Source organism: Macaca fascicularis, chromosome 9 (genome assembly GCF_037993035.2).
Source record: "Macaca fascicularis isolate 582-1 chromosome 9, T2T-MFA8v1.1".
Taxonomy (NCBI): Eukaryota; Metazoa; Chordata; class Mammalia; order Primates; family Cercopithecidae; genus Macaca; species Macaca fascicularis.
This window is the reverse complement of record NC_088383.1, coordinates 109964124-109991607: the sequence shown is the minus strand read 5'-3', so window position 1 is coordinate 109991607 and position 27484 is coordinate 109964124. Positions and strand designations below refer to the sequence as shown.

The following is a 27484-nucleotide window of genomic DNA, read 5'->3' as shown; positions in this document are numbered from 1 at the left end:
AAGTGAAGAAGGCACCCCCTCCGCCACACACATACTCACAACTCACCCAGTCACCACACAGAGCACGCCTGCAGCAAACGCAGGCTCACGTCCCGCTCTGCCCGGTGACGTCCCCCCACGGAGGCCTCAAGGGTGCCCACGGAGGGGTGGCAATTCCAGGAGCCCAGGTAGCTGTCTTGGCTCAGAGAAGAGGTGCTTCTAGCGGGAGGGGAACAAGCCGAGACCCAAGTCCTAAATTTGCGGGATGAACTAGGGCGTCAGAACCAGAACTGGGGTGGGTAAAGAACTCCGCTGCCCGGGACCAGGTAACACCAGTCTGTCCCTGGAGCGCAAGGGAGGTGTCGGAATAGAATGACTGACGGCCCTACCAGCCAATGGGAGCCCAGGGCGGTGCAGGCCAGCGCAATTCCCGCAGCCTCCGCGGAGCGTGGGTGGGGTTTGCAGACTGCCACAGTAGCTCTCGCGGGAGGGTGGTTTGACAAGGCTGGCGGCGCCACAGCAGCGACCAGGTGAGGGGGACCAGGCACAAAGGGGTGGGGGACCTGGATGGCCGAGTTGATATTGGGGTGCTTCATTCTGGGTTCCAGAGCTTCTCTGAGGGAATTGGCCTTGGGTTTTGCGCGGGATGTCGTGGGACCCCTCTCCAGCGGATCCTCCCCGCAAGCTTGGGAGAGGTTCGTGCAGACTCTTTAGACCCGGAGCCGCAGCCTGGAGTCCGCGGGTGTCTGGGGGGCTTCCTCGGCCTCAGCTGTCTAAGGTCCTGAAGCCCTGTCCTCGAGGCCCAGCCCGCCCCACGCCACCCCCACCCTATCCCGGACCACCCCCATACCCGCATATGCAGGAGAGAGGTGATGCCATGAGCTGTCTCGACCTCTCTTTTGTCTCACACCGCTCTAAGCCCCAGCGCCCTTAGTAATCCCAACCCCACTCTCAACCTCTACTGAGGACTGAGGACGGGAGTAGATGACTCAGCCGCCAGCAGCAATGAGGGGTGAAAGGTTCCCACCTGTCTTGTATAAAGTCAGCGAGAGTCCACGATGGTGCCTGGATGGGGCAGTTCTCTGGTCTGGGGTGAGACAGGAGGGGGGCCTAAGGCATGGGAGGGCAGGATGCTTAAACCAGCAGGGAGGGGTGGAAGTTTTGGAGGGCAGCAGGGGAAACATTTACACCCCTCCCTCATCCCTGCTCTCCCTGCCCAGGCCTGGAGCTCACACTGCTGAGAGGCATCACAAGCAAGGGCCTTCACGTTACTGAGACCCCATCCCCGCAGAGAGGCTCATGGAGCTCGAAGCACGCGGGGCTGGCCTCTCCAGAGCTAGCAGATTCCTTCTGGACCTGTAGGGTGCCGCCCTAGCCCAGCCGCCATGGCGCAGGGTTTCGCAGTGGGCTTCGACCCACTGGGCCTAGGAGACCTAAGCTCCGGCTCTCTGAGCTCCCTCTCCTCCCGAGGCCACCTAGGCAGCGACTCAGGCTCCACCGCAACGCGATACCTGCTAAGGAAGCAGCAACGGCTGCTGAGCGGGCCCCCCCGCGGAATCCGAGCCTCATCGCCCATGGGACGCGTCATCCTCATCAACTCACCCATCGAAGGTGGGGGTGGGACCCAGCCACCAGCCTGGGTTGGGGAGGGTGGGGGTAGGGGACAGTGGGAACTCAGCAGGAGGAGGCAGAGCCTGTATGAATGGGGGAATTCAAGAGATTGGAGTCACAGGGAGGTGGCAGGCAGCCTGGGAACCCATACACTCTTCCTCACCTGCTTCTTCTCCAGGCCAATCCTGCAGGGGTCCAGGGTGGTAGAAGGGTCAGAGGAGGGAGAGAAGGCCATGGCAGCAGGGAAAGGCATGCGTGTGGTATGCTAGCCCCAGGTGGACAAGGCAGGGGATTGAACTGGCCTCTTTCTCCCATGGGCTCTGCCCTTCTCCAGATCCATTGTGTGTACTTCTGGGGGATAGGGCAGGATAAAGGAGGACATCCTCCATCAACCAGTACATTGTGTGACAAGCTCTGTGCTGGGCTGCGAGGAGTCAGTGCCCAAGTGGGTAGACAGAATTCAGGGCTTCAGTGCTGAAGGAGGGGAATGAAGGCAGCACAGCAAATGTTCAGAAGAGGAGGGTTGAGGGTGGAGAGGGAGCTCCATCAGGGAAGGGGAGACCTAAGCTTATGTAGTTGCTTAATGCCGCTTCATGGAGCACCAATTCTATACCAGCCCTGGGGAGGTGTTACAAGGGACCCAGAGAGAAATCAGGCTCCCTCTTCACCTTCCAGAAAACTACAGTGTAGCAGGACAGAGCAACAAGAACAGCTGGTGGCAGGGGTGAGCTATCACCAACAAAAGCTGGAAATGAAAAGCATGGAGCATGGTGGGTGGGCACTTAGGAGCCAGCCTGGCTGCAGTGACAGATGTGAGGCGACTAAGAGCTGGTGAGCAAGACAGGACCTTGAATGCCAGGGGCGGAGCCAGGCCCCCTGAGTGTGGGCTTTCTGTGGGCAGGACCAGATAAATATCTCCAGCTCCTCTCCTCTTTCTTGGCCAGCAGAGCTGCCCTGGCTGGATCCCAGACTAGACTCTTCAGGCCCTGTTCCTCCCGCTCTGATCCAGCGGCCCTGTTCCTCCCGCTCTGACCCAGCGGGGCATCTCTGTTCCCCTCCCTAGGCCACCGAAACAGGGGTGGGCATGTTGCTCAGGGAGCAGGCTTTCCTCCACCAGTGGCTTGGCACGCTCACCACTGTCATACACCAGTCTGTGCCTCACCCTCTGGTGAGCAACAGGGCACTGCTGAGGGTCACCGAGGTCATTCTGTTCAGGGAGCAGAAGTCTCCAGGGGAGTTAAGAGACATTGGGGAAAAGGGAAGCAGGCACCACAGCAGTCTTTATTAGTCCCATTCTATGAAAAGAACTATGCTATACTCCCTCGAATACTGTCTCTCTCTCTCTCTCCCTCTCCCCCCTTCCCTTTGCCCATGTATGATGCAAGGGCTGTTTATACTGTCTTTTTGGTTTTTTTGTTTTTTTTAGAGGGAAAAGGTCTTGCTCTGTCACCTGCCCAAACTGAAGTGCAGTGCAGTGGTGTGATCATAGCTCACTGCAGCCTTGAACTTCTGGGCTCAAGTGATCCTCCAGCCTCAGCCTCCTGAGAAGCCAGAACTATAGGCATGCAACACCAAGCCTGGCTAATTTTATTTTATTTTACTTTTTGTAGAGACAGAGTTTCACCATGTTGCCCAGGCTGGTCTTGAACTCCTAGGCTCAAGTGATCTTCTGACCTCAGCCTCCCAAAGTGCTGGGATTATAAGCCTGAGCCACTGTGCCGGGCCTATACCATCCCTCTAAAGATCCTCTTCCAGGGTTTCATGATTGCTTTCTCCCTCTGCCTCATGCAAGTGCCACTGTGCAGCCAAGGAAGCAGGATCTCCTAGCAAGTGAGGGACTGGGGAGTTGCTCTGACCACTTGGCTTCTCCTCTGACTGGGCTGGGACCCTCTGAGTTCAGAATTCTCCCCTCTGCCTGAGCGCAGACATCTTCCAAGTCCCCGCAGCCTGGAACCCTGCCCCATATTATTATGTAGATCACTCCCCGGGAGTAAAGTAGCTGATAAGGAATAAACAATGGGAAGAGGGACATTGCCACCTACATCAGCCCCATGAGACCCCACCAGCTCCTTAAACTCAACTGGTCCCAGAGAAAATGAATTACCTTTAATCCAGGAAAGCATTACCCTTAATGCATTTCTCCTCACTCTCCTAGTTTGTCCATCCATTCATCCATTTACTCTTTCACTTATACAAAAAAATACTTATCAAATACCAAGTGCTGTCCAACATATTGGAGATATACTACAAGAGAATTACAAAGTCCCCACCATGATTGAGCTTACAGTCCAGTCAAAAGAGACAGATAAATAAGACAAATAAGCAAACAATGGCAAAGGATGAGAAGAGTCAGAAGGTGATCATCTGATGATATGATAGAATGGTGCTTCTCAAACCTCAGATGCCTCAGAATTGCCGGGAAGGCTCATTCAGGGATAGATTGCAGGACTCAGTCCCAGAGCTTCTGGTCCAGTGGGTCTGTGGTAAAGCGAAAGAATTCCTGTTTTTAGCAAGTTGTCAGATGACACTGATGCTGCTGATACAGCACAACGCTTTGAGAAGCCCTACAAGAGGGAATCACTGGGAGGAGGGGTAGGATACTCCAGGAAGCCTTCTCCGAGAAAGTGGTGTCTGACCCAGGAGGGAAATGAGGAAGAGGAGCTGACCTTCTAAAGGCCTGGGCAGGAGCACTGCAGGCAGTGGGGACACTGGAAGGGCTTGACCTCCACGAGGAACAGGAAGATCAGGGTGGCCAGAGCTCAGTGAGGGAGGGAGGGTGGAAGGGAGGGCGGAGGGGTGGGCAGAGGGAAGCCCAGGCAGGGCCTTATAAGGCATGGTGAGGAGACTGGAGTTCTAGAAGCAGGAACAGGTGTTGAAGTTTTTAATCAGGGAAAAGACATGATCTAATGTAAAAGCTGACTCTGGGTACTGTATAAAGAATAGCTGAAGGGGGCAAGAGCAGAAGCAAGGATAGTGCCGGGGCTGCAGTGGAGCACCTGGAGGAGAGGCTGGGGCAGTGGAGGTAGAGAAGTTTCCATCCTTGCAGGGCCCAGACTCCTGGAAAACCTCAGATTTCACATTCCCTGACCCAGGGCCCTAGGGGGGCCCCAGTGAGGCCCTGAGGAGAGAGGGTTGGGAGCAAGGGAGCAAAAGGCTCCTTGGCTAAGGCTGTAAGTGGCCTGAGATCTGTGTAATCTAATCAGCTGGGAAAGCCCTGGCCCCCCACATCTGTCCTGCACCACCCCTCCCCACAAGCTGCCCTTGGGGATTTCTTTCCGAGCTGCCCTGGCTGTGCCCTGTAACCTGACTTCTCTTAGATCAAATTGAAGAGTGTGTGTGCGTGTGTGTGTCTGTGTGTGTGTGATTTCTCCCTGTCAAACACCTCTAGAGTAACCCTTACCCACGAAGAAATCTCAGCTTCTCACCTGGGACCCAACTTACCCCTCCAGCCTTCTTGCTTTTCTGTAACTGGAAGGCCTCCTAAGGGCCCACAGCTGAGCATCCCTGGCTCCTTCCCCCTCATCAGTGCCACTCCCTTTCCCCTTACCCATCAAAATCCCACCCATCAGAGTCCTTACAGAAACCTTACTGCCCCGGGTGCCTTGGCTCATGCCTGTAATCCCAGCACTTTGGGAGGCCGAGGCAGGCAGATCACTTGAGGTTAGGAGTTCAAGACCAGCCTGGCTAACATGGTGAAACCCTGTCTCTACTAAAAATACAAAATTTAGCCTGGCATAGTGGCACATGCCAGTAATACCAGCTACTGGGGAGGCTGAGGCAGGAGAATCGCTTGAACCCAGGAGGCGGAGGTTGCAGTGAGCCAAGATTGAGCCATTGCACTCCAGCCTGGGAGAAGAAGTGAAACTCCATCTCAAAAAAAAAAAAAAAAAGAAAGAATCCTTACCTGACGGGTTCAGCCTTTAGGAACCCCCTTCCCCCCCTACTTTCCCCAGCGTGATGGAGAGGACCGCCTTGGGCACATACATATTGCAGTGTGGTGTGGCTTGGGGTTTCTTTCCGCATGTAGCCAAGTAGTTCCTAGAACCCTGACTCCTCTTAGAATCACAGAGTCTAAGAGATGGAAGGGCGCTCAGGGATTCCATAACATCCCAGAGATTTGCTGGGTCTCAGCTTGCATGCCTCCAAAGATGGGAAGCTTACTATCTGTCTTAGAAAATCCCTTCCATTTCAAGGCTGGGGCAGTGGCTCACTCCTGTAATCCCAGCACTTTGGGAGGCCAGGGCAGGTGAATCATGAGGTCAGGAGTTCGAGACCAGCCTGGCCAACATGGTGAAACCCCATCTCTACTAAAAATACAAAAATTAGCCGGGCGTGGGTGGCACATGTCTGTAATCTCAGCTACTTGGGAGGCTGAGGCAGGAGAATCACTTAAACCTGGGAGGCCGAGGTTGCAGTGAACTGAAATCGCATCACTGCACTCTAGCCTGGGCAAGAGCAAGACTTTGTCTCGAAGGAAAAAAAGAAAGAAAACCCATTCTATTTCCAATAGCTGAATGTTTTAGAAAGTTTTTCCTGACAAAATCTGCCTCTGTCTAATTCCACTATGTGAGCAAGAGTACTGCGGGCAGGTTCTGTTTACACAGATGAAAACATCTAATGCCTTCCACTGGGTAGCTCTACAAGCATTTGAAGATAGAGCTAATATACTAATTTATGCTGCAAGCTGATGAGGCCAGACACCCTCAACTATGCCCCATAGAACAGAATCTTGAACATTCTTGTCTGTCCATCGGACTCTCGGAGTAACAGAATTGTTTATTAATTTGGCTTCCCCCAGGCCCATGGGCATGTGAAGCTCAGAAAGCATTGATACACACACACACACACACACACTAGGAAGGAAGGAGAACAGCATCTTTTTCTTTTTCTTTTCTTTCTTTTTTTTTTTTTTTTGAGACAGGGTCTCGCTCTGTCACCCAGGCTGGAGTGCAGTGGTGTGAACACAGGTCACAGCAGCCTTGACCTCCTGGGCTCCTGCCTCAGCCTTCCGCGTAGCTGGGACCACAGGCATACACCACTACACCCAGCTAGAGAATAGTGTCTTTAGCATAGAGTCCTGTCCCACTGATCTCACCTTCTTCTACACCCTCCCGGCCCATGGCCTCAAAATCAGTCAGAGGGGGCAGGACATGTGGCTCACACCTGTAATCCCAGCACTTTGGTAAGCCAAGGTGGGAGAATTGCTTGAGGCCAGGGGTTTGAGGCCAGTCTGGGCAACAAAGTTGCCTCTACAAAAGACCCTGCCTCTACAAAAAATTTAAAAATAACCCAGGCACAGTGGTGTGTGCCTGTAGTCCTAGCTACTTGGAAGGCTGGGGCAGGAGGATTACTTGAGCCCAGGAGTTTGTGGCTGCAGGGAGCCAATGATCACACCACTGCACTCCAGCCTGGATGACAGAGCAAGACCCTGTTACTTTAAAATAAAATAAAATAAAAATCACCCAGAGGGGCCTTAGAAATGGGCTGACCTGCCCCACTGCATTTAGGCCCCTATATGCCTGTGTGACTGTGCCCAGCAACCCAGCCTTTGCAGGCCCCAAGTTGGGGAACCCAGGGGCCCTCAGTGCCCACAATGAACATGGGGGCATCCCTAAATCCCTGTCCCCACAGCCAACAGTGATGAAAGTGACATCATCCATTCAGTCCGGGTGGAGAAGAGTCCAGCAGGGAGGCTGGGCTTCAGCGTGCGTGGGGGCTCAGAGCATGGCCTGGGCATCTTCGTCAGCAAAGTGGAGGAAGGCAGCAGTGCAGGTAAGCGGAACCCCCAGGTTGAAGTCCAGGCTTAGGATGTGACTCTAACCTCAGTGAATTGCAGGGGATGCTGCTGTCAGGGACAGAAGGAAGAGTCCCCAACTCTGGAAGGCCTGACTGACGGGGGGACAGGGCTCACCCTCAGGGCAGAATGGTTTAAGGGACAGATCCCTAGGCACTGGGAACACTCAGCCCCTGCTCTGACAATCCCCACTCTGACTGAGGAGATCAGTTGAACCCGAAGGAGCTCCATTTGATGGGGGAGGCTCAGCCCCCACCCTGGGGACTCTTCTCCCGAGTGCCCCATGCCAGCCACTCCCATCCTGTGGTGCAGAGCGGGCTGGCCTGTGCGTGGGGGACAAGATCACGGAAGTGAACGGGCTAAGCCTGGAGAGCATCACCATGGGTAGCGCTGTGAAGGTGCTGACGGGCAGCAGCCACCTGCACATGATGGTGCGGCGTATGGGCCGCGTGCCAGGCATCAAGTTCTCCAAGGAGAAGACCACGTGGTGAGCAGCAACTCCCTCCTCCTAGCCCTGGCCTTGCCCCAGCCCACCCCAGCCCTACCACCATGCAAAACCCACTGAGTGGGGAGGTTTCTGCTCCTCCTGCTCACAGGCTCAGGAAATGCAGGGGATCCAAAGGCCTTACCCCAAAATAAGGAGAGACCACATCTCTCCCTTGCCCTCCTCCAATGGCTCTGCTCTCTCAGATCCCAGTGGTCCTGCTGCCACATTGCTGCTGCTCCTGCTGTGAAACCCGGGGGCAAAACACCACCTCCCCACAGGGGTGCTGTAAGGATTAGAACTGGGATCTAGCCTGGGCAACATAGCAAGACCCCTTCTCTTAAAAAAAAAAAAAAAAAAAAAAAGCCAGGTACAGTGGCTCAAGCCTGTAATCCCAGCACTTTGGGAGGCTGAAGCGGGTGGGTCACCTGAGGTTGGGAGTTCAAGACCAGCCTGACCAACATGGAGAAACCCTGTCTCTACCAAAAATAAAAAATTAGCCAGGCATGGTGGAGCATGCCTATAATCCCAGCTACTCGGGAGGCTGAGGCAGGAGAATCGCTTGAACCCAGAGGTGGAGGATGTGGTGAGCCAAGATCACACCATTGCACTCTAGCCTGGGCAACAAGAGTGAAGCTCCGTCTAAAACAAAACAAAACAAAAAAACTGGGCATGGTGGGCATGTGCCTGTAATCCCAGCCATTCAAGAGGCTGAGCTGAGGTGGAAGGACTGCTTGAGCCCAGGAGGTTGAGGCTGCAGTGAGCCGTGATCACACCATGGTACTCCAGCCTGGGTGGACAGAGCAAGACCCTGTCTCAAAAAAAAAAAAAAAAAGGAATGGTCCTGGCACATTGCAGCTACTCAATAAAAAGAGGCGATTTAGGCTGCTTTCCCAGCTAATGAACCTATGTCCCACTGCAGGTCTCAGGCCTGGGGAGTCCCCCAAAGGCAACCCCCACTTTCCCTGCAGTTGTCAGAGCTGCTGGGAGGGTGGTGGGTGGCAGCGGATGGAGGACCCCGCCTGAGGGCCCCCTGCTGTTGTCCAGGGTGGATGTGGTGAATCGGCGCCTGGTAGTGGAGAAGTGCGGTTCGACACCGTCCGACACCAGCTCAGAAGATGGTGTCCGGCGCATCGTCCACCTATACACAACCTCTGACGACTTCTGCCTGGGCTTCAACATCCGTGGGGGCAAGGAGTTTGGCTTGGGCATCTACGTGTCCAAGTGAGGGCTGAGGCAGGAAGTGTCTTGGGGTAGAACTGAGAATGGGGCATGGAGTAGGGCCTAGGCTGGGATGTGGGGATGGTCAGCAAGTGAGGCCTGGCCAACCACCTGTCTCAGTGAGGGCCTGGGAGGGGAAGGGAGGCCCCAGTAGGAGGGTCAAGGAGCTTGACTGGTATAGTCTTGTGTCCAAGAGAAGGGGGTCTGGAGCGGGGTGAGGGAGGGCAGGCCAGGGGCCTATCAGACTGATGCCTGTCTGGCTTCAGAGTGGACCATGGTGGGCTGGCCGAGGAGAACGGCATCAAGGTGGGGGACAAGGTCCTGGCGGCCAACGGTGTCAGGTTTGACGACATCAGCCACAGCCAGGCCGTGGAGGTGCTGAAGGGCCAAACGCACATCATGCTGACCATCAAGGTGGGCAGAACTGTGGGGGCAGGGAGAAGCGAGGCTAGAGGAGGGGCTTCCCAGGCCACCCTACTTCTTCATTATGCTTGGCAATTTATGACGTTCCCACAGCCACTAGAAGGTAGACAGGCATTGTTCTCATCCCTATTTTGAAGAAGAAGAAACTGAGGTTCAGAGAGGCACAGCAACTCACAAACAGGTCACTTACTCAGCTGGTCAGTGGCTGGGCCTGGTTCCAGTCCTTCTCCCCACAGTGCTTGAGTGGTGCCCCTTTCTTATGAAGGGTGGAGGCCTAGGGTTGAAAGGAACAAATGTCTTGCCCAGAAGGGAGGGGTGGCGGCTGTGGCTTTGGGCAGGACCTGGGTGGTGGGCATCCCCAGGGCATAGAGCAAGGAGGGCTGGGCTGGGGCCAGAGGTTGGATTTCACAGGAGGTGGCTCGATTCATTATTCATGTGGGTCTCACACTTGTCTGAGGATCAGGTCTTCTCATTCCGGCTCCTGGAGGAGATGCCACCTCACTCTCCCCTGGTGTTCAGCCCTGGCCTCTGCTCTACCATTCTGTTTCCCCAAGCCTTCACTTGGAGTGAAACCTTCATTGGGTGCCTCCTCTGCTGCCCTCCCCCACCCATTTCTACCTCTCCTCCATCCAATTTTTCCTTTTCCTTCCTCTCAGATTAGCCCAAACATCTCTCCTCACTCCCACTCTGCCCCTCATTCATTCAACAATATTTTTGGGTACCCGCTATGTGCCGGCGACGGTGCCAGGAACTGGGGCTGCAACAGTGAACAGGACAGATAAGTTCTCTGCTACTGGAGGGAGACAGATCAATAAACTAGATGCTTGCAGATGTTGACAAATGCTCTAAGGAAATTAATAGAGAGATGGAATGGAGTAATTCAGGAAGGCCCCTGTATCTTGGGGTCAGGGTGGCCTCCAGGCAGAGTGAACAGCAGGTGCAAAGGCCCTGAGGTACAAAGGAACTTGGCCTGTTCAGAAAGAAAGTGACCTGTATGGCCAGAGCATGATGAATTTGGAGGACAGAAATGAAGTTGAACGTTTACTCCCATCGTGTCACCCCCGCCCCATTCTCACTCTCCATCCTCACTGCTCCCCCTTCCCTCCTGTGCCCACCATCCCCTCCCCAGGAGACCGGCCGGTACCCTGCCTACAAAGAGATGGTTTCTGAGTACTGCTGGCTGGACCGACGTAAGTGGCTCAGATCTCCAAGGTTGGAGGGAAAGGGTGGAGGCCTGAGGGTGGGACCCGGACCTCTGAAGAAGAAAAGGGCCAGGCTCGGTGGCTCACATCTGTAATCCCAGCACTTTGGGAGGCTGAGGTGGGAGAATCGCTTGAGCACAGGAGTTCAAGACCAGTCTGGGCCATATAGGGAGACCTCTTCTTTACAAATAATAATTTAAGCCGGCCATGGTGGCTCACGCCTGTAATCCCAGCACTTTGGGAGGCTGAGATAGGCAGATCACCTGAGGTGACGACTTCGAGACCAGCCTGACCAACATGGAGAAGCCTCGTCTCTACTAAAAATACAAAATTAGCCGGGCATGGTGGCCCATGCCTGTAATCCCATCTACTCGGTAGGCTGAGGCAGGAGAATTGCTTGAACCCAGGAGGCAGATGTTGCAGTGAGCAGAGATCGTGCCATTGCAGTCCGGCCTGGGCAACAAAGTGAAACTCCATCTCAAAATAATAATAATAATAATTTTAAATTTAACTGGAGTGGTGGTGAGGGCCTGTGGTCTGTGCTGCTTGTGAGGCTGAGGTGGAAAGATTGCCTGAGCCCAGGAGTTTGAGGCTGTGGTAAGCCGAGGAGCTACACTCCAGCCTGGGCAACACAGTGAGAGACTGTCTCAAAAAAAAAAAAAAAAAGAAGAGAAAAGAAAAAAAGAAAGTCCAGCATGGTGGCTTATGCCTATAATCCCAAAACTTTGGGAGGCTGAGGTGGGTGGATCATCTGAGGTCAGGTGTTCGAGACCAGCCTGGCCAACATGATGAAACCCCATCTCTACTAAAAATACAAAAATTAGCTGGTTGTGGTTGTGCACACCTGTAATACCAGCTACTTGGGAAGCTGAGGCACAAGAGTCGCTTGAACCCAGGAAGTAGAGGTTGCAGTGAGCCAAGATCATGCCACTGCACTCCAGTCAGGGCCATAGAATGAGACTCTGTCTCAAAAACAACAAAAGAAGGAAGAAGGAAGGAGGAGGAAGGAGGAGGGAGGAGGGAGAAGGGAGAAGAAAGAAGAAAGAAGAAAGAAGAAGAAGAAAGAAAGAAGAAGAAAGAAGAAGACCAAAACCCTTCACACAGTCTAGAGCTATTTCTGGGCTCCCCTCTGAGAATCTGCGGATAAAATGCAGGCTCTCCTAGGGTCTGGAGTCCCAGTAGGTGATTCGAGAAGTGACATGCCTTAGGTCAGTGGCAGCATTTCGGAGCAGCGGGTTCCACACCACTGCGGTTCTAACCCAGGCTGCTGCCTGACCTTGCCTCCTCCAACCCTAAGCCCAAGAGTGGTATGCAAGTCCAGTAGGGCCCTGAAGCAAGCCCGCTGACCCCTGGCTTCCCTACTCCCTACAGTGAGCAACGGGGTGCTGCAGCAGCTGTCCCCGGCCTCTGAGAGCAGCTCCAGCGTCTCTTCGTGCGCCTCCAGCGCCCCCTACAGCTCAGGCTCCCTGCCCTCGGACCGCCTGGACGACTGCTTGGGGCCGGAGGAGCCCGGCGGCCGCGGCCCAGGCTGGGGGCGGGCCGACACAGCCATGCAGACGGAGCCTGATGCCGGGGGCCGGGTGGAGACCTGGTGCAGCGTGCGGCCCACAGTCATCCTCAGGGACACCGCCATCCGCTCGGACAGCCCCCACCACGGCCGCCGCCTTGACTCTGCCCTCTCTGAGTCCCCCAAGACGGCCTTGCTACTGGCCCTCAGCCGACCCCGGCCCCCTATTACGCGCTCCCAGAGCCACCTGACCTTGTGGGGTACGTAGGGGATGGGTGGCTGCTGCTCCCTCCACAGCCTCTGGTCCACAACCTGCCTCACACCCTGTCCTGGGCTCAACCCTCCCTTTGCCCCAGGCCTTGACGCAGCCCCTGCCCAACCCAAGCTCCAGGCTGCTCAGACCCTGCTGTGGGCTCCACTTTAAATTAGTCCTGGACCCCATACTCACCCTTAGTCTCTGCGCCTGTTCCCCGAACCAGCCCTTACCCCAGCCCCTGGATCCTGGAGTTCCCAGGCCTGTTTACACACACAGTCGCTCACACTCACATGCACGCATGTGTGCCCTTCTCCAACTGGGCCTCAATGGAGATTCCTTACATAGCCACAGCTGTGCGGTGGGGGAAAGGGTCAGAAAGTCGGAAGAGGAACCGCACTCCCACCCCCGCACAGCTGCAGATCCTGTCTGCCCTCTCCTCTCCCTTCTCTCTGCCCCTCTCCACACCCCTGCCCCTCGTCCTTCCCTTCTGCCCATCCCTCCAGCACCCCGGTTGCTCCCTCCTGTCTGCAGAGGAGAAGAAGCAGCGGAAGAAGGAGAAGTCAGGGTCCCCTGGGGAGAAGGGTGCCCTGCAGCGCTCCAAGACGCTGATGAACCTCTTCTTCAAGGGAGGGCGTCAGGGGAGGCTAGCAGGGGATGGGCGCAGAGAGGCCTGGACACTGGACAGCGGGATCCCGGCCAAAGCTTGCCCTCACCTGGACATAGAGAAAGGTAAGTAGTGGGTTGATCAAACAGGAAGACAAGGTCAAGTCCACTAGCTTCGGCATCCAGCAGTTCTGAGTTGAGATCCCACTCCGCCTTTTACCAGCTGAGTCCCCACTCAGCTCCTGAGAGCCTGAGCTTTCTCATGAGTAAAATGGGGGTAATAATACTTACTTATTTTTCTTTCTTTCTTTTATTATTATTATTATTACCTTTTGAAATGGAGTTTTGCTCTTGTTGCCCAGGCTGGAGTGTAATGGCACAATCTCAGCTCACTGCAACCTCCCCCTCCCAGGTTCAAGTGATTCTCCTGCCTCAGCCTCCCAAGTAGCTGGGATTACAGGCATGTGCCACCATGCCCGGCTAATTTTGTATTTTTAGTAGAGAGGGCGTTTCACCATGTTGGTCAGGCTGGCTGGTCTCAAACTCCAGACCTCGTGTGATCCACCTGCCTCAGCCTCCCAAAGTGCTGGGATTATAGGCATGAGCCACCACACCCAGCCAGTAATACCTATTTCTTTAAGAGTAGTGGGGAGCAAGTGAATTAGTGTATGTGAATCATTTAGTACGTTGTCTGGCATACAGAAGGTGCTCAGAAAATGTAGTGGTCATTGTTATACTGCCTCATCTCCCCATTTTATAGAAAGGAAAACTGATGAATCATAGCACAGCAAGGATGTGGGAGAGCTCTGATCAGATCCCTGTGCTCTTGGTGGTGGCAGCGGTAGAGCACACTTTTCCTAGGGCATTTGGCTTCACCTCCCCTGGTCAGAGTTCTGTTTGCTCAATTCAGTTCTAGAAGCATCCTTGAGCAAAGCCATTTCTAGATCAGAGCCCAGGTAGAAGGGCCTCGCCCAGGCTGTACCCATGTCAGGGTCTGCCAAAGGATACTCACAAGAGGCCCTCTCATCCCTCTGGTGAGTTTCAGAGACTAGACCAAGGGTGGATGAGTTAAGACTCTTGGAGTTGCACGTGACAGAAACTCAACTCACACTAGCTTTAGAAAGCATTTCTTCTAGGCTTAGTGGCACACGCCTGTAATCCCAACTATTTTGTTTTGTTTTTTTGAGGCAGGGTCTTGCTCTGTCTCCCAGGCTGGAGTGCAGTGGCGTGATCTCGGCTCACTGCAACCTCCACCTCCCGCACTCAAGCGATCCTTCCACCTCAGCCTCCCAAAGTGCTGGTATGACAGGTGTGCATCACCATGCCCAGCTAATTTTTTTTTTGTATTTTTTTGCAGAGATGGGGGTTTCACCATGTTGCCCAGGCTAGTCTCAAACTCCTGGACTCAAGCTATCTACCCGCCTCAGCCTCCCAAAGTGCTAGGACTACAGGCATGAGCTAACGCACCTGGCCAATCCCAACTACTCTGGAAGCTGAAGCAGCAAGATCACTTGAGCCCAGGAGTTTAAGACGAGCCTGGGCAACATAGCAAGACCCCCATCTCTAAAGAAAAAAAAAAGTAAAAGAAAAATAAAGCACATCTTGGTTCAGCTACTGATTTAAGCTGGGTCTAAACATCTGAGCAACATCATCAGACATCTGTCCCCCTCCATCTCCCCGCTCCATCTCTCCCGTGAGTTGGCTTCACTGTTGTGGGCTTTGCCGACTTGGGGGTAAGATGGCCTCTATTGCATAGCAACCCCAGGAGAAAGTGCTTCTCCTTAAATAGTTGCAGCTGAAGTCCCAGGGTAGGCTGTCCCTGGCCCAGCTGAGATCCTGTGCCATGCAGAATAAATCGCTATGATGTGGGAGAGAAAGTGCTTTTGGTAGCCAGCCTGGGTCATATACCCACCCTGGAGTACATGGGCTAAGAACAGAGCGGGGTGGGTCCCCAGGAGAAAATCAGGGTGCTGTTTTCAGAAGAGGGGGGTGGATGTCGGATCAACAAAACCAGAGGATGAGGAGCTGGACCCTGCTTCGCCCTGGGGTGGGAAGTTCTGGGGTCTCAAGGTGATTGTACCATGGGAGACATAATCCCTTCCAATTAGGGCTGCCTGGCCCCTCTCCATCTCTCTTCCCACAGCTCCCAAGGCCCTGCCCTCTGCTGGTTCTCCTCCCACCTCTCTGGCTACTCCTCTATCTCCTTCCAAGGCTCCTCTTTTTCCCTCCGTCCCCTGAAGGTGGGTACTTCTCTGAGCTCTGTCCCTGAGGTTCTTCCCTTCATACATTTGCTTCCAAGTGAATTTGCATAAGCAGAGCTCAGACTGCACCCTCTCTTGATCCAAAACCGTCCTGACTCCCCATTGCCTATGAAGGAAGTCCATAGCCTGAGCATTGCCTTCAAGTCCCTCAGGGCCAAGCCTCTTGCCTCCCCATTACACCTACTTCCAGTCTGAATTTTCCATTCCAGCTTGTCCTGAGCCCTCCTGACCCCCATTTTCAGACTGGGGGCCAAGACCTGCAGCTGAGCCTCTTTCTTCTTCATAGCAGGGGGCGTGGGCCCGGTGCAGAAGTTTGTCACCTGGAGACTGAGACGCGGTAATTCATGCATCCCTTTACCAAGGCCTGGTTTACAGTAGAGTGGCAGATGAGGGTGCATGCTGGGGGCCAGCTAAGTGGCTTTGGACTAAACTCAGTCAGGGTCAAGCATGGGGGATCAGGCAACTAGACTAGTACGTATTGGGGGCAGCTAAAAGAATTGGACTAAGCTTACTAGGAAAGATAGGGTGGCAGACAGATATTGGTGTGCATTTTAGGAGCTCGTGTTGGGACTCCCAAAGATATATTTGGGGGTGATGAGGGAGCCTGTGCTGGGGCTCCAGTGGGGAACAGACTACTATGATGGTGCATGTTCAGGGGGCCCTGGGGGCACTGGGCTAAGACCCCATTAAGAAACAGACTGGTATAGGGGTCCACGTTGGGGCTGAGGGGCTGGGGTTTGTGCTGCATTGGTGGGCAGGTTGCTGTGGGCAACCACAGTGGGAGCATATAGGCTAGGCTAGGATTCTGCCCCAGGCACCTGGGCTCTCAGCTGGCCAGTTACGGGGCCCAACCCTGCTGAGGGAAGCCCCTCTCCCCTCCCCTGATGACTCCTGGCTCCTTATCACGCCCTTTGGCTCCTGCCCTGCAGACCGGGAGAGGGGCCGGGCCCTGCTGTCTGCCAGGTCCAGGAGTCCCTGCAGCCAGCTGCCCAATGTGGATGAGCAGGTTCAGGCCTGGGAGAGCCGGCGGCCCCTCATTCAGGACCTGGCCCAAAGGCTGCTGACTGATGATGAGGTGCTGGCTGTCACCCGCCACTGCTCCCGGGTAAGCCTCCATCCTGCCTGCAGCCTTGGCACACGGTCCTTCGGTCTCCCAGCCTATCATTCACTCAGGCCACTGTCCACTGACCAGTGTCTGGGCTTGATGCCAGGAGGCTAGTGGTCAGTAAAATCAGAAGTCACCCCTGTCTCACACACACACACACATCTGCCAGCTCACAGGAAGAAGAGCTAGACAATCACTAGAACCAAAACACCCATGGTGATGAGTCACACGAAGAGCTGTGAAGAAAAAGAACATGAGAGGGTAAACCAGGAGACACATATTAGATGGTGTGGGCTGGGAGGCGCTCCCAGAGGAGGTGGTATTTAAGCTGAGAAGAGGAGAGGACACTTTTCCCGAGTGGGGAAAGTGAGTCCCTGCAGTCACCTGTCTCTGCCCTCTCTGAGCCTCCATCCTTCCCTGCATGCCACCCTCTGCTCCTGGGTCACCCAGCACACCTGGCCTCATGCCAGGTCCTTTCCCCTGTTGCCCAAGTAAGTAATCCTTTGCCTCCCCTACACACCAGACCTCAACCTCTGCCTCCCAACACCTAAACCGTTGTTCTCTATTCTCTTCCACTTCAAAAAGAGCCAGAGGGCCCCAGGGTGGGGAGAGAGTCAGATTTGAAGGAGTCTCTGGGGCCCACCTGCTGGGGAGGCTGTGGGGCACAGCTCACTCCCTCCAGGACTGGCAGGTCCTTTTCTGTCCCTGTCTCAGGAAGACCTGGGTGTGTACGCTGGGCTCCTTGTGAGGAGTCTGCACACTGTGTGTGAGGTCGAGCTGGGACGTCTTGGTAAATTGTTTGTGGATTCCCTCACCCTTCACCTTGCTCAGAGTGGGGCTGTGTTGTATGTCTGTGTGCTGTGTGCACTGGCGTGTCTGTGGGGTACCTGGTTTGTGTTGATATGACTGCACAATTGTGTGTGTGTGTGTGCATGTGAGCAAGCATGTGTCTGGCTAGCGTGTGTGTGTGTGTGTGTGTGTCCATGCATTGTCACCTGGAGACTGAGACATGGTCATTTATGCATCCTGTTACCAAGGCCCGGTTTGCAGCAGAGCTGCAGATAGGGGTGTGTGCTGGGGGGAAGCTAAAGGGCTTTGGGCTAAACTCAGAAAGTGTCACCCTCAGCTCCCAGCGCTAAGTAGGGCAATGCAGGCTCTGTCCATGAGGTGAGACTCTGGGTCTGTCTCTTTGGCGGCTCCTTTTCCCTCATCCCTCCCTTCTTTGCCCAAACCTCCTACTGTGCTCCCATACCACCTGCCGAGCTCAACCACCACCCAAACCTGACCCAAGCCCCCCACACCAAGAGATCAGACCCTCAGCAATGAAGCCCTGGCTGGAGTGATGAGCAAAGTTCTCCTGGTGACTGGGGCATGTAGCCCTGAACCCCAGGCTTCCCCTCTCTCCCCATGTGAGCCATCTCTCTACAGCTGCCAGACCAAGAATCAGAAACCCGTCTCTGATTGGCTAGGTGCTGTGGCTCATGCCTATAATCCCAGCAATTTGGGAGGCCAAGGCGAGCGGATCACCTGAGGTCAGGAGTTCGAGACCAGTCTGTCCAACATGGTGAAACCCCATCTCTACTAAAAATACAAAAAAAAAAAAAAAAAAAAAAAAAAGCTGGGCATGGTGGCAGGTGCCTGTAATCCCAGCTACTCAGGAGGCTGAAGCAGCAGAATTGCTTGAACCTGGGAGATGGAGGTTGCAGTGAGCTGAGATCGCGCCATTGCACTCCAACCTGGGAATAAGAGCGAAAATCTGTCTCTAAAGAAGGAGAAAAAGAGAGAAAGAAAGAGAGAGATAGAGGGAGGGAGGGAGGGAAGGAAAGGAAACCCTTCTCTGATCGCTGTACATTCCCCAAGTCACCTGGTGACCCACTGTCTTTGGCAGAATAAAGTACAAGTTTCCTGCTCTCACATTCGAGGTCCTCCTCGATTCGACTCCCTAACCCACCAACCTCCACTTTCCCATGGCTGCCGCATACGTTTATACAGGTTACAACCTGCACAACCTCAGGGACGCTACTTACATAGTCACAACCTGTGCAGCAGCCCTGCAGGGAGGCTCTTCATGGACCCCACGGCCACGTTTAAACCACTATCTACTCATTTTTCCACACCACCTTTGCAACACTTTCTTCCCAACTTTTGTGCTGTTCCCTACATCTATCTTCTAAGAGTCAGTCAAAATACCACCACCTCCATGAAGCCCACGGGGATCCTCCCACCTTCCTCTGAGACTCCCTGTGCTCCATTGCCCCTGGCTTGTAGTTCACTGGGGTATGTGACTCATCTGCCCCTCGCTCCCACTAGACCCAGTTTCTGAAGATCTGAGACAGGATCATTGTGCCCCTACTGCCCAGTACAGGGTCTGGTACTTAGTGGGTAACGAATCCAAGTCCATAGACTTAAAGCGTGTGCACATGTGGGGCTGGTTCTGCACCATATGTGTCTCTCCAGACAAAAGGGAATGTATTGTTGATATGTGTGAGTCGCTGTAACTGTGTGTGGTTTGGGGCCACACACATCGTTTGTATTGTATTTATTTCCAGATATTTATGAATGACTCACTCTGACCACCAGGGCATGCTCTGTCTCTGTGCTTGTGCCCATACAAAGTGTTCTATGCATGCGTGTCACTGACTCAGTCTCCCTCTCGCCACAAGGGGTCGGTGTGCTGTCCAAGTGGGATGGCTCCCAGTGTTCAGGTCTTCAGAGTCAGTGGGGTGTGGCATCCGGGCAGTGCCAGGCAGAAGGGGTTCCACCCCGCCCCCCATCCCGCCCCAGGAACTGACCCGAGAGGCTTTCTGCAGAGCCGCCCCTTCCCCAAGGCTCCCATTCCAGCCCCAAACAAAGCCTAATTTGTAGGTCTGTGTGCAGACACATGCTGGGACAGCCAGGCGCACAGCCTAGAGTTTGGCTCGAATTCCTTCCTTCTGCCTGGGATGTGGGGGTGGGGAGGAGAGTCCACTCCCTGCACATCCTTTTCCCACACCAGAGCAAGCAAGAGTTAGACTTCCCGGGTTCCAGTCCCTCTTCCCATTTCCTTGACTCCCTGCACATCCTTTTCCCACACCAGAGCAAGCAAGAGTTAGACTTCCCGGGTTCCAGTCCCTCTTCCCATTTCCTTATGTGTATGGCTTTGAGTGAAGGCCTTCTCTCTGAGCCTCAGTTTCAGCATCTGTAAAACAGGAATAATGAATGCCATTTCTCAGGGTGGTTGCTGAGAGATGGTATGTAAAAGGCTTAGAAAAGTGTCTGTCCCAAAGCTGTTATCAATGCTGTTGCTATTTATTGCAGGTCTGTTATTACTGCAGGCTTCCACCCTATCACCAAGATCAGACCACCCTGCAGCAGCTGGGGGTGGAGTAAACCTTTCCCAAGGCATGCAGGGCTGGATAGGTCCCTACATGCGTAGAAGAAACACCTGCATGCCCTGGTGTCCCCCTCACCCAGCTCTGGAAGTCCCCACTGCTGTCTGACCTGTGGTGCCTCTATCTGCAGTATGTGCATGAGGGAGGTGTGGAGGACCTGGTGAGGCCCCTGCTGGCCATCCTGGACAGGCCCGAGAAGCTGCTGCTGCTGCGGGACATCAGGTGGGAGGAGGTTGCAGAGAGGGCTTGGGGGCAGGAAGGGGATCCCTGGTACCACCCCCAACCTCCCAGGGGCTGAAGGGCATCCTGGCACCTCTAGAACTGACACCCTGCCTGCCCCTCCCACCCCTGCTGTCTCTCACCCTCTCCCAGGAGTGTGGTGGCCCCCACAGACCTGGGCCGCTTTGACAGCATGGTGATGCCTGTGGAGCTGGAGGCTTTTGAGGCCCTCAAGAGCAGAGCAGGTCAGCAGTGGGAGGCGGGACTTCTGGGTCCCAGCCCTGCTGGGGATGGGGATGGGGATGGGACCCTGTGGTGGAGAGGGCTGCAGAGATTGCCGAGCCCCTTGAGCTGTGTCCCTCTGGGAGCCTGGCGGGGTGCCTTGCCTCTGACCTGTTCATCTTTCCAACCAGTCCGGCCTCCTGCTTTGAGACCAGCCCGGCAGGACACACCGCCCAAGCGTCACCTTATCACCCCCGTGCCTGGTCAGTCAGATCCCAGAGCCCAGGGAGGGGCACAACCCTGGGGAGATTAGGGAAAGGAGGATGGGCCTTCTACTTCTTTCCCCACGGGGAGGCAGTTGTGGCTTCCAGGCACATTGCGGTCCCCTGAAGGAAAGCTCTTGTCCACCAGAGCCATTTTATCACATCCGCTGGTCACCACCTGTACTATTATTTACTTAATAGTTGGTTTGGAACCTGCTCACTTTTAAAATCTAGTCTCATTCTATGCAGTAATCTCTGAGAAATTACATTTGATGTGCTAGTCGTCTTTTTTCTTAGATACATTAAAATAGAATTGTAATGATTCCAACAGGAAGTATTAAAATGCAATTCTAGGCCGGAAGCGGTGGCTCATGCCTGTAATCCCAGCACTTTGGGAGGCTGAGGCGGGTGGATCGCTTGAGGTCAGGGGTAGAGACCAACCTGGCCAACATGGCGAAACCCCATCTCTACTAAAAATACAAAAATGAGCTGGGCTTGATGGCGCACGCCTGTAATCCCAGCTGCTCGGGGAGACTGAGGCAGCAGAATCGCTTGAACCTGGGAGGTGGAGGTTGCAGTGAGCCAAAATTGCACCACCGCACTCCAGCCTGGGCGACAGAGTGCGATTCCATCTCAAAAAAAAAAAAAAAAGCGAGTCTAATAGAACATGTTTGTCCGCCTACCTCATGGGTGGGCCGCACTGCACTGGTTCCTGAACAAACTCGGGCCTGGCTCTCACAGGCCCCACACAAACCAAAGCAAGGCCTGGGTCCTGGAGAGGTGGTCCAAGCTGGGAGGGGAGGAGTGGGCAGCTGACCTTGGCGCTCTTCCCCAGACAGCCGCGGAGGCTTCTACCTGCTGCCGGTAAACGGCTTCCCGGAAGAGGAAGATGATGGGGAGCTGAGGGAGCGGCTGGGGGGCCTCAAGGTCTCCCCGAGTGCCTCTGCCCCTCGCCACCCTCATAAAGGGATCCCCCCTCTCCAAGACGTGCCAGTAGATGCCTTCACCCCCCGCCGAAGTGCCTGCACACCCCCTCCCCAGCCACCCCCTGTGGCTCCCCGGCCCCCGCGGCCTAACTGGCTGCTGACAGAACCCCTGAGCCGAGAGCACCCTCCACATGGCCAGGTCCGGGGCCAGGCTCAGAGCCGCAGCCGCAGCCGCAGCCGCAGCCGCAGCAGCCGGGGTCAAGGCAAGTCTCCGGGTAGACGCTCCCCGTCCCCTGCGCCTACCCCTGCCCCCAGCATGGCCAATGGGCGCTACCACAAGCCTCGGAAGGCCAGGCCCCCTCTACCACGATCTCTGGATGGGGAGGCAGCCAAGGTGGGGGCCAAGCAAGGGCCCTCGGAGAATGGAACTGAGGGGACGGCCGAGGAGGCAGCCATGAAGACCCCCAGTGGCGAGCTGAAGACAGTGACACTGTCCAAGATGAAGCAGTCCTTAGGTGAGTCCAGGTGGGACTGGGCCTGGCAGGGGACACTAGGAAGCCTGGGCCCAGGAAAAGAATCTGGGGTATTGAGCCAGGTGCGGTGGCTCACGCCTGTAATCCCAGCACTTTGGGAGGCCGAGGCTGGTGGATCACTTGAGGTCAGGAGTTCAAGACTAGCCTGGGCTACATGGTGAAACCCCGTTTCCACTAAAAATACAAAAGAATTAGCTGGGCGTGGTGGTGGGCGCCTGTAATCCCAGCTACTCAGAAGGCTGAGCAGGAGAATCACTTGAACCCGGGAGGCAGAGGTTGCCCTGAACCCAACTGAGATTGCGCCTCTGCACTCCAGCCTGGGCGACAGAGTAAGACTCTGTCTTGGCCAGGCGCGGTGGCTTACACCTGTAATCCCAGCACTTCGGGAGGTCAAGGAGGGCGGATCACCTGAGGTCAGGAGTTCCAGACCAACCTGACCAACATGGAGAAACCCCGTCTCTACTAAAAGTACAAAATTAGCCGGGCATGGTGGCACATGCCTGTAATCCCAGCTACTCGGGAGGCTGAGGCAGGATAATCGCTTGAACCTGGGAGGTGGAGGTTGCGGTGAGCTGAGACTGTGCCATTGCACTCCAGCCTGGGCAACAAGAGCGAAACTCCGTCTCCAAAAAAAAAAAAAAAAGGCTGTCTCAAAAAATAAATAAAAGGGAATCTGGGGTATTGGGGTGTATCTGGGTGGGGTCTAGATTTGAGGGGCTAGGCTCTGGAGGATTTTGGAATGAATTGAGATTTGAGTAGTAACAGAATGTAGGGATGTGAGAGAAGTTGGGGCCTTGGGTTTGGGGATGGGATTCTAGGTTTCTCCAGGGAGCTTGCATTTTGGGGTCCGGCTGCACTCTCACAGTGTTTCTCCCCATCACTAGGCATCAGCATTTCTGGGGGCATTGAGTCCAAGGTGCAGCCCATGGTGAAGATAGAGAAGATCTTCCCTGGGGGGGCCGCCTTCCTCAGTGGGGCCCTGCAGGTGGGTGAAGCATGCCCAGGCCCACCCTAACAGCCCACAGCTGAAACCAGGCAGGAGATGGGCTGGCCATGCTCAGCTTCCAGCCAGACATGTTTAGCCCAGGTTGTGGGCGGAGGCTTGGGGTGAGGGGGTTCAGATGAGCAGGATGAGCAGGCCCAGGGAAAACTCTGTCCCCTCATGCTAGCCTGAGCCCGAGCCCCAAGGGACAAAGAGCCCTTGTCTGTGCCCCACCCTGCCCCCAACGACTCCAGGCACAAAAGTCTCATTGTCCATCCCCTCCACCCAGATGGGGGAGGAGTGTCCTCGTGGGTGGAGGTGAGAAGATGCTGCCTTCAGGTTGGGGGCTGGTGCAGGGTGACATGGGGAGGGAGGGATGTGACTCTCTCATTCCATCCTAGGCTGGTTTCGAGCTTGTGGCAGTGGACGGAGAGAGTCTGGAGCAGGTGACCCACCAGCGTGCAGTAGACACTATCCGTCGTGCTTATCGAAACAAGGCCCGGGAGCCCATGGAGCTTGTGGTCAGGGTCCCCAGGCCCAGCCCACGGCCCTCACTCTCTGACTCATCAGCCCTTACTGATGAGGGCCTTCCTGCTGACCACTCGCCTGCCCACCAACCCCTTGATGCTGTTCCAGTTCCTGCCCACTAGCTCCTAGAACCTCCCACCAATCCCCAGACTCCTCCCACCGATGCCAGGCTCCTCCAGCCAACTCCCAGCCCAGCCCCCTCCCCAGCCCTCCAGACTCCTGATTCTAAGCCTACACCCTCCCCACACATCCCATGACCCTTCCCCTAACCTCAGATTCCCCCACTGACTCCAACATCCCATTATCCCCAGGATCTCTCCTACCAACTTCCTCAGGACTCTCCGGCTCCTGCCTGCCCACCCTTCCTCCTCCCAGTGCCACACTGGTGGCTCACATCTTTCCACTTTCTTCCTTCCTCAGCTGTCACTAAGGCTCTGCCTTAGTGTCCAAGGACAAGGTGCTAGTGGGCAGCCTGTGTCACCCACACTCACGACTCCCCTATCTCCCAAGCCAGGAAAGGGGGTAAGAAACCCAAGGTCTGGACCTTGGGATTGGTGGGCACTTTCTCACACGCCGCCTCTTACTTTGTAAGTCATCCAAGCCTCCAGGGACACAGGCTGTCAGACAGGGCCCTCAAGGGGTCAGCGTATCCATTCCTCAGCCCCAAGCAGCATTCTGTGCAAGGAAAAGGATTAAAGGCTTTTCTAGTCCCTGAAATCCTGAGAGACCATTTCATGTTGGGGTCCATTAAGACCTCAGACATTCTACTGGATTTGTCCTTCCTCCATCACCTTTTCTCCCCAAGAGAGCTCGGGGAATAGCCAGCAAATAGAGGGGGTGTGGGTCAAACAAGTTCCTATACTCTTTATCCAGCGCATTCACATTATTTTTAAACAAAAAAAATTTTTTTTAATTTTTTCTTTGGGTTTGTACAAGAAATTTACAGTGTGAAAAATATACAAGTGAAAACGAGGCCATAAACCTGGGTGAAGGGAGAGGCTGCTTGGTCACAAACACAAATAAACAAGACATTTCTGAGTTCTTCCTTTGGTCTGACTTCAGCCCCCTCCCTCCAGGAGAGAGGCTGCAGAGCTCGAACCTGGGAACTGAGCCCAGGCCTGGCCCTGTCCCCCAATATGGGCAGGCACATCTGGAGCAGCTGGTGCCATCTGGCTTTCTCTGGCTTTGGGGTCAGGGGGAATGTGGAGAGGAGGGAGCCCCTTCTTCCTCCCAGCTCCCCTGGCTGGAGTGGGCTGGAAGCGCCTGTGAACAGGGTTGGCAGTGGCACTGGCAGCGGTGGGGAATGATGTGGGTAGTGACAGGAGCCTCTGGGTGACAGTGAACACGGGGACCTTCAAGCGGTCTGATCTTGCTCCTCCAAGTCAAAGGACCATCCCAAGTTCCTGGCAGAATCCCAGAGGCCTGGATCCTAGGAGACAAGTGGCTTTGGGGCCCTCAGCTTTTGGGGTCATCCGTGGGCCCTGGGGCCTAAGTGGATCTGCAGCTGCTGCCCCTCTGGGAGAGCTCCCTGCAGAGCTGGGTGCCGAGGGCCCTAGATCTCAGTAGCAGTGATCTCCTCCAGGCAGATGCAGGGGGCCTGCTCAGCCAGGCCCAGCTCCGCAAGCTCCCGGGCCTCCAGCTCCAGGCTGAGCTGCTGCAGCTCCTGCTCTAGCTGCCGGTTGCGCCGGTACATCTGGATGTAGTTGTGCTGCAGCTGCTTCTGGTAGCGGATCACCTGCTCCTTCTCTGCCTGCCAGGCCAGCCGCTCCCCTTCAAAGCTGTCCCGCTGCTCCTCACCCCGCCGCCGCTCCCGCTGCAGCTCCACCCGCAATCGCTCCACCTGGGCCCGCAAGCTGCCCCCAACCCCGGCTGCTGCCCGCTGCACTTTGGCCTCATCACTCTCTGCCAGGAGGAATGGGTCAGCGGTGGCAGGTGGCACAGCCGGCTCCCGGAGTCCAGCCGCCTCAGCATCCAACTGCCCAGCTTTCTCCCGCAGCCGCTCGGCTTCCTGGCGGTGTCGCTGCAGCTCCTGGGAACAGGCTTCCAGCTCCAGCTCCCGAGCTCGGGCGGCCTCCTGTAGACCCCGCGCACGGCCCTCACTGACCCGCAGGGTAGCACGGGCCTCCCGCAGTGCCACCCGCAGGGCCACCAGCTCGCTGCCCTTCTGCACCAGCTCTGCCTGAGACTCCTTCAGCTGCTGCTTCAGCAGGGAGATCTCGCCTGATTTCTGGCACACCTGGGGGTGGGAGGCAGTGGGGAAGGATGGTGAGACAGGTTCTCCTGGGGGGACAGGCCCTGTGCATCATGCTGGGCATTCGGGAGGAGAGTCCATCTTTATCCCCATTTTATAGATGGAGACACTGAGGCAAGTCTAGTGACATGTCCAAGGTCATAGAGTGAAGATGTGGCTTAAGTGGAAAGCAGACATAGATTTTTTTGCTTCAAAGTTGGTGTCTTCAAAGCATCACGAGACACTGTGGAAGTACCACCGAGCCCTGGGGACTGGGTGCTGGCAGGTGCTGCAGGAGTGGGGGCAATGGAGGGCAGTACCCAGGTGTCTACTGGAGAGGTACTACAGTGACTTGGTTAAGAGCTCAGATATTGGAGCCAGACTGCCTGGGTTCAGATTTGGCACTCCAGTCTTTCTGGGCCTCAGTTTACTCATCTCTAAAATGGGGAGACTAGTGGTAGCCCCCTCAGTGTTGTTACAAGGATGAAATGATCTGTCCCATGTAACATGCTTAGAAGAGTGCCTCCACACCACAAACACCACATTCTTACTACTGGCTGGAGCGTGGCTTTGTGCCACTAGACAAGGCCAACAAGGAGACCCTCCTCCCAGAAAGGAACAGAGGAGAACTTCATCTCACGGAGGTGAGGAAGGGGAGGACCTCTGGGGGTGGCAGGCTGAGGGAGGGTGCGGCTGGGCCCCTTTTTCCAGGGTTTCTCCCTGTGTGACCCTGCTCCCTGCCCCTCCTGGTCTGGCCCACCTCCCACTTGGTCTCCTCAAGCCTTGGCCCGAGCTCCCGCTGCTCCCGCTCCAAGGTGGCGCAGCGCCGCTCCAGCTGTTCACGCTCCTGCAGCAGCTGTGCAAAGTCATCCTGCAATTGCCGCTTCTCCTGCTGCAGCTGGAACACCTGCAGCTGCAGCAGCTGTTGGGCCCGCTGTGCCCGCTGTGCCTGGGCTGCACAGTCCTCTCGCAGGGCCTCGCGCTCTCGCTGCCAGTGCCGCTGCCGCTCCTCGTATGCCTGCAGGCGAGAAGACAGACCCAGCTCCTGGGCAGTTTTCCCAACTCCCCACTCAGTGTCTGCCTGGCGGCCCACTTCTGAGGGCTCAGGAAGGGTGTATTCCATCAAACAACAATAGTAATTGCAACAATACTAACTGCTTTTATAATGATCATAGAAACAAACACAAGAGCAAGCAGACCGGGCTCGGTGCCTCACGCCTGTAATCCCAGCATCTTGGGAAGCCGAGGTGGGTGGATCACTTAAGCTCCGGAGTTCGAGACCAGCCTAGGCAACACAGCAAAACCTTGCCTCTCCAAAGAACAAAAATTAGCTTGGTGTGGTGGCGTGTGCCTGTAGTTTCAGCTACTTGGGAGGCTGGGGTGGGAGGACTGCTTGAGTCCAGGAGGTTGAGGCTACAAGGAGCCGAAATCGCGCCACTGCACTCTAGCCTGGGTGAGAGAATGAGACCCTGTCTCAAAAAAAAAAAAAAAAAAGCACTTGGCCGGGTGCAGTGGCTCAGGCCTGTAATCCCAGCAGTTTGGGAGGCTGAGGCGGGTGCCTCACTTGAGGCTAGGGGTTCGAAACCAGCTTGGCCAACATGGTGGGAACCCCGTCTCTACTAAAAATTCAAAAAAAAAAAAAAAAAAGCAAGCATTTATGTATAGCATTTCCTAGATACCAGGCATTAGTCTAAGCACTTTACACCTTTTGCCTTATTTAATCCTCATAACAATCCTATGAAGCTAGAAATATCCCTGTTATAG

General features: G+C 55.2%; 2 protein-coding genes across 59 annotated transcripts in view; one reads left to right on the top strand and one right to left on the bottom strand.

The window, feature by feature from the left end:
* Nucleotides 1–440: 440 nt before the first annotated feature.
* On the top strand, nt 441–24532 carry PDZD7 (PDZ domain containing 7). 50 transcript variants are annotated; one of them, XR_012418105.1, is made up of 18 exons: nt 441–509; nt 1200–1590; nt 7222–7362; nt 7697–7871; nt 8916–9092; nt 9356–9503; nt 10642–10702; nt 12086–12481; nt 13009–13206; nt 15224–15320; nt 15631–15678; nt 16271–16446; nt 19948–20039; nt 20190–20281; nt 20450–20521; nt 21357–21962; nt 22865–22965; nt 23364–24532. XR_012418105.1 is itself a non-coding variant. In XM_065521295.2 (18 exons), the coding sequence occupies exons 2-18, from the start codon at nt 1365–1367 to the stop codon at nt 23610–23612; spliced, it is 3090 nt and encodes a 1029-aa protein (XP_065377367.1). In that variant the 5' UTR covers nt 441–509; nt 1200–1364; the 3' UTR covers nt 23613–24532. The 50 variants fall into 50 exon arrangements, 19 of the variants coding, with proteins under 19 accessions (XP_065377367.1, XP_065377366.1, XP_073858608.1 ...); XR_012418106.1 differs by having other exon boundaries at nt 15628–15678; XR_012418085.1 differs by having other exon boundaries at nt 15189–15320; nt 15628–15678; nt 21361–21962.
* Nucleotides 24377–27484, bottom strand: part of LZTS2 (leucine zipper tumor suppressor 2) — a 10772-nt gene continuing 7664 nt past the window's right edge. For 7 of the 9 annotated variants that reach the window (XM_045361406.3, XM_045361405.3, XM_005566223.5 and 4 more), the window contains 2 exons: nt 26481–26738; nt 24377–25726 (listed from right to left, as the gene is read on the bottom strand). In XM_045361406.3, the coding sequence (XP_045217341.2) occupies nt 25043–25726; nt 26481–26738 (942 nt within the window). In that variant the 3' untranslated portion in view covers nt 24377–25042. Of the gene's footprint in view, nt 25727–26480; nt 27170–27484 lie in introns of all 9 variants that reach the window. The other 2 variants (XR_012418135.1, XR_012418134.1) reach the window with 1 other exon arrangement.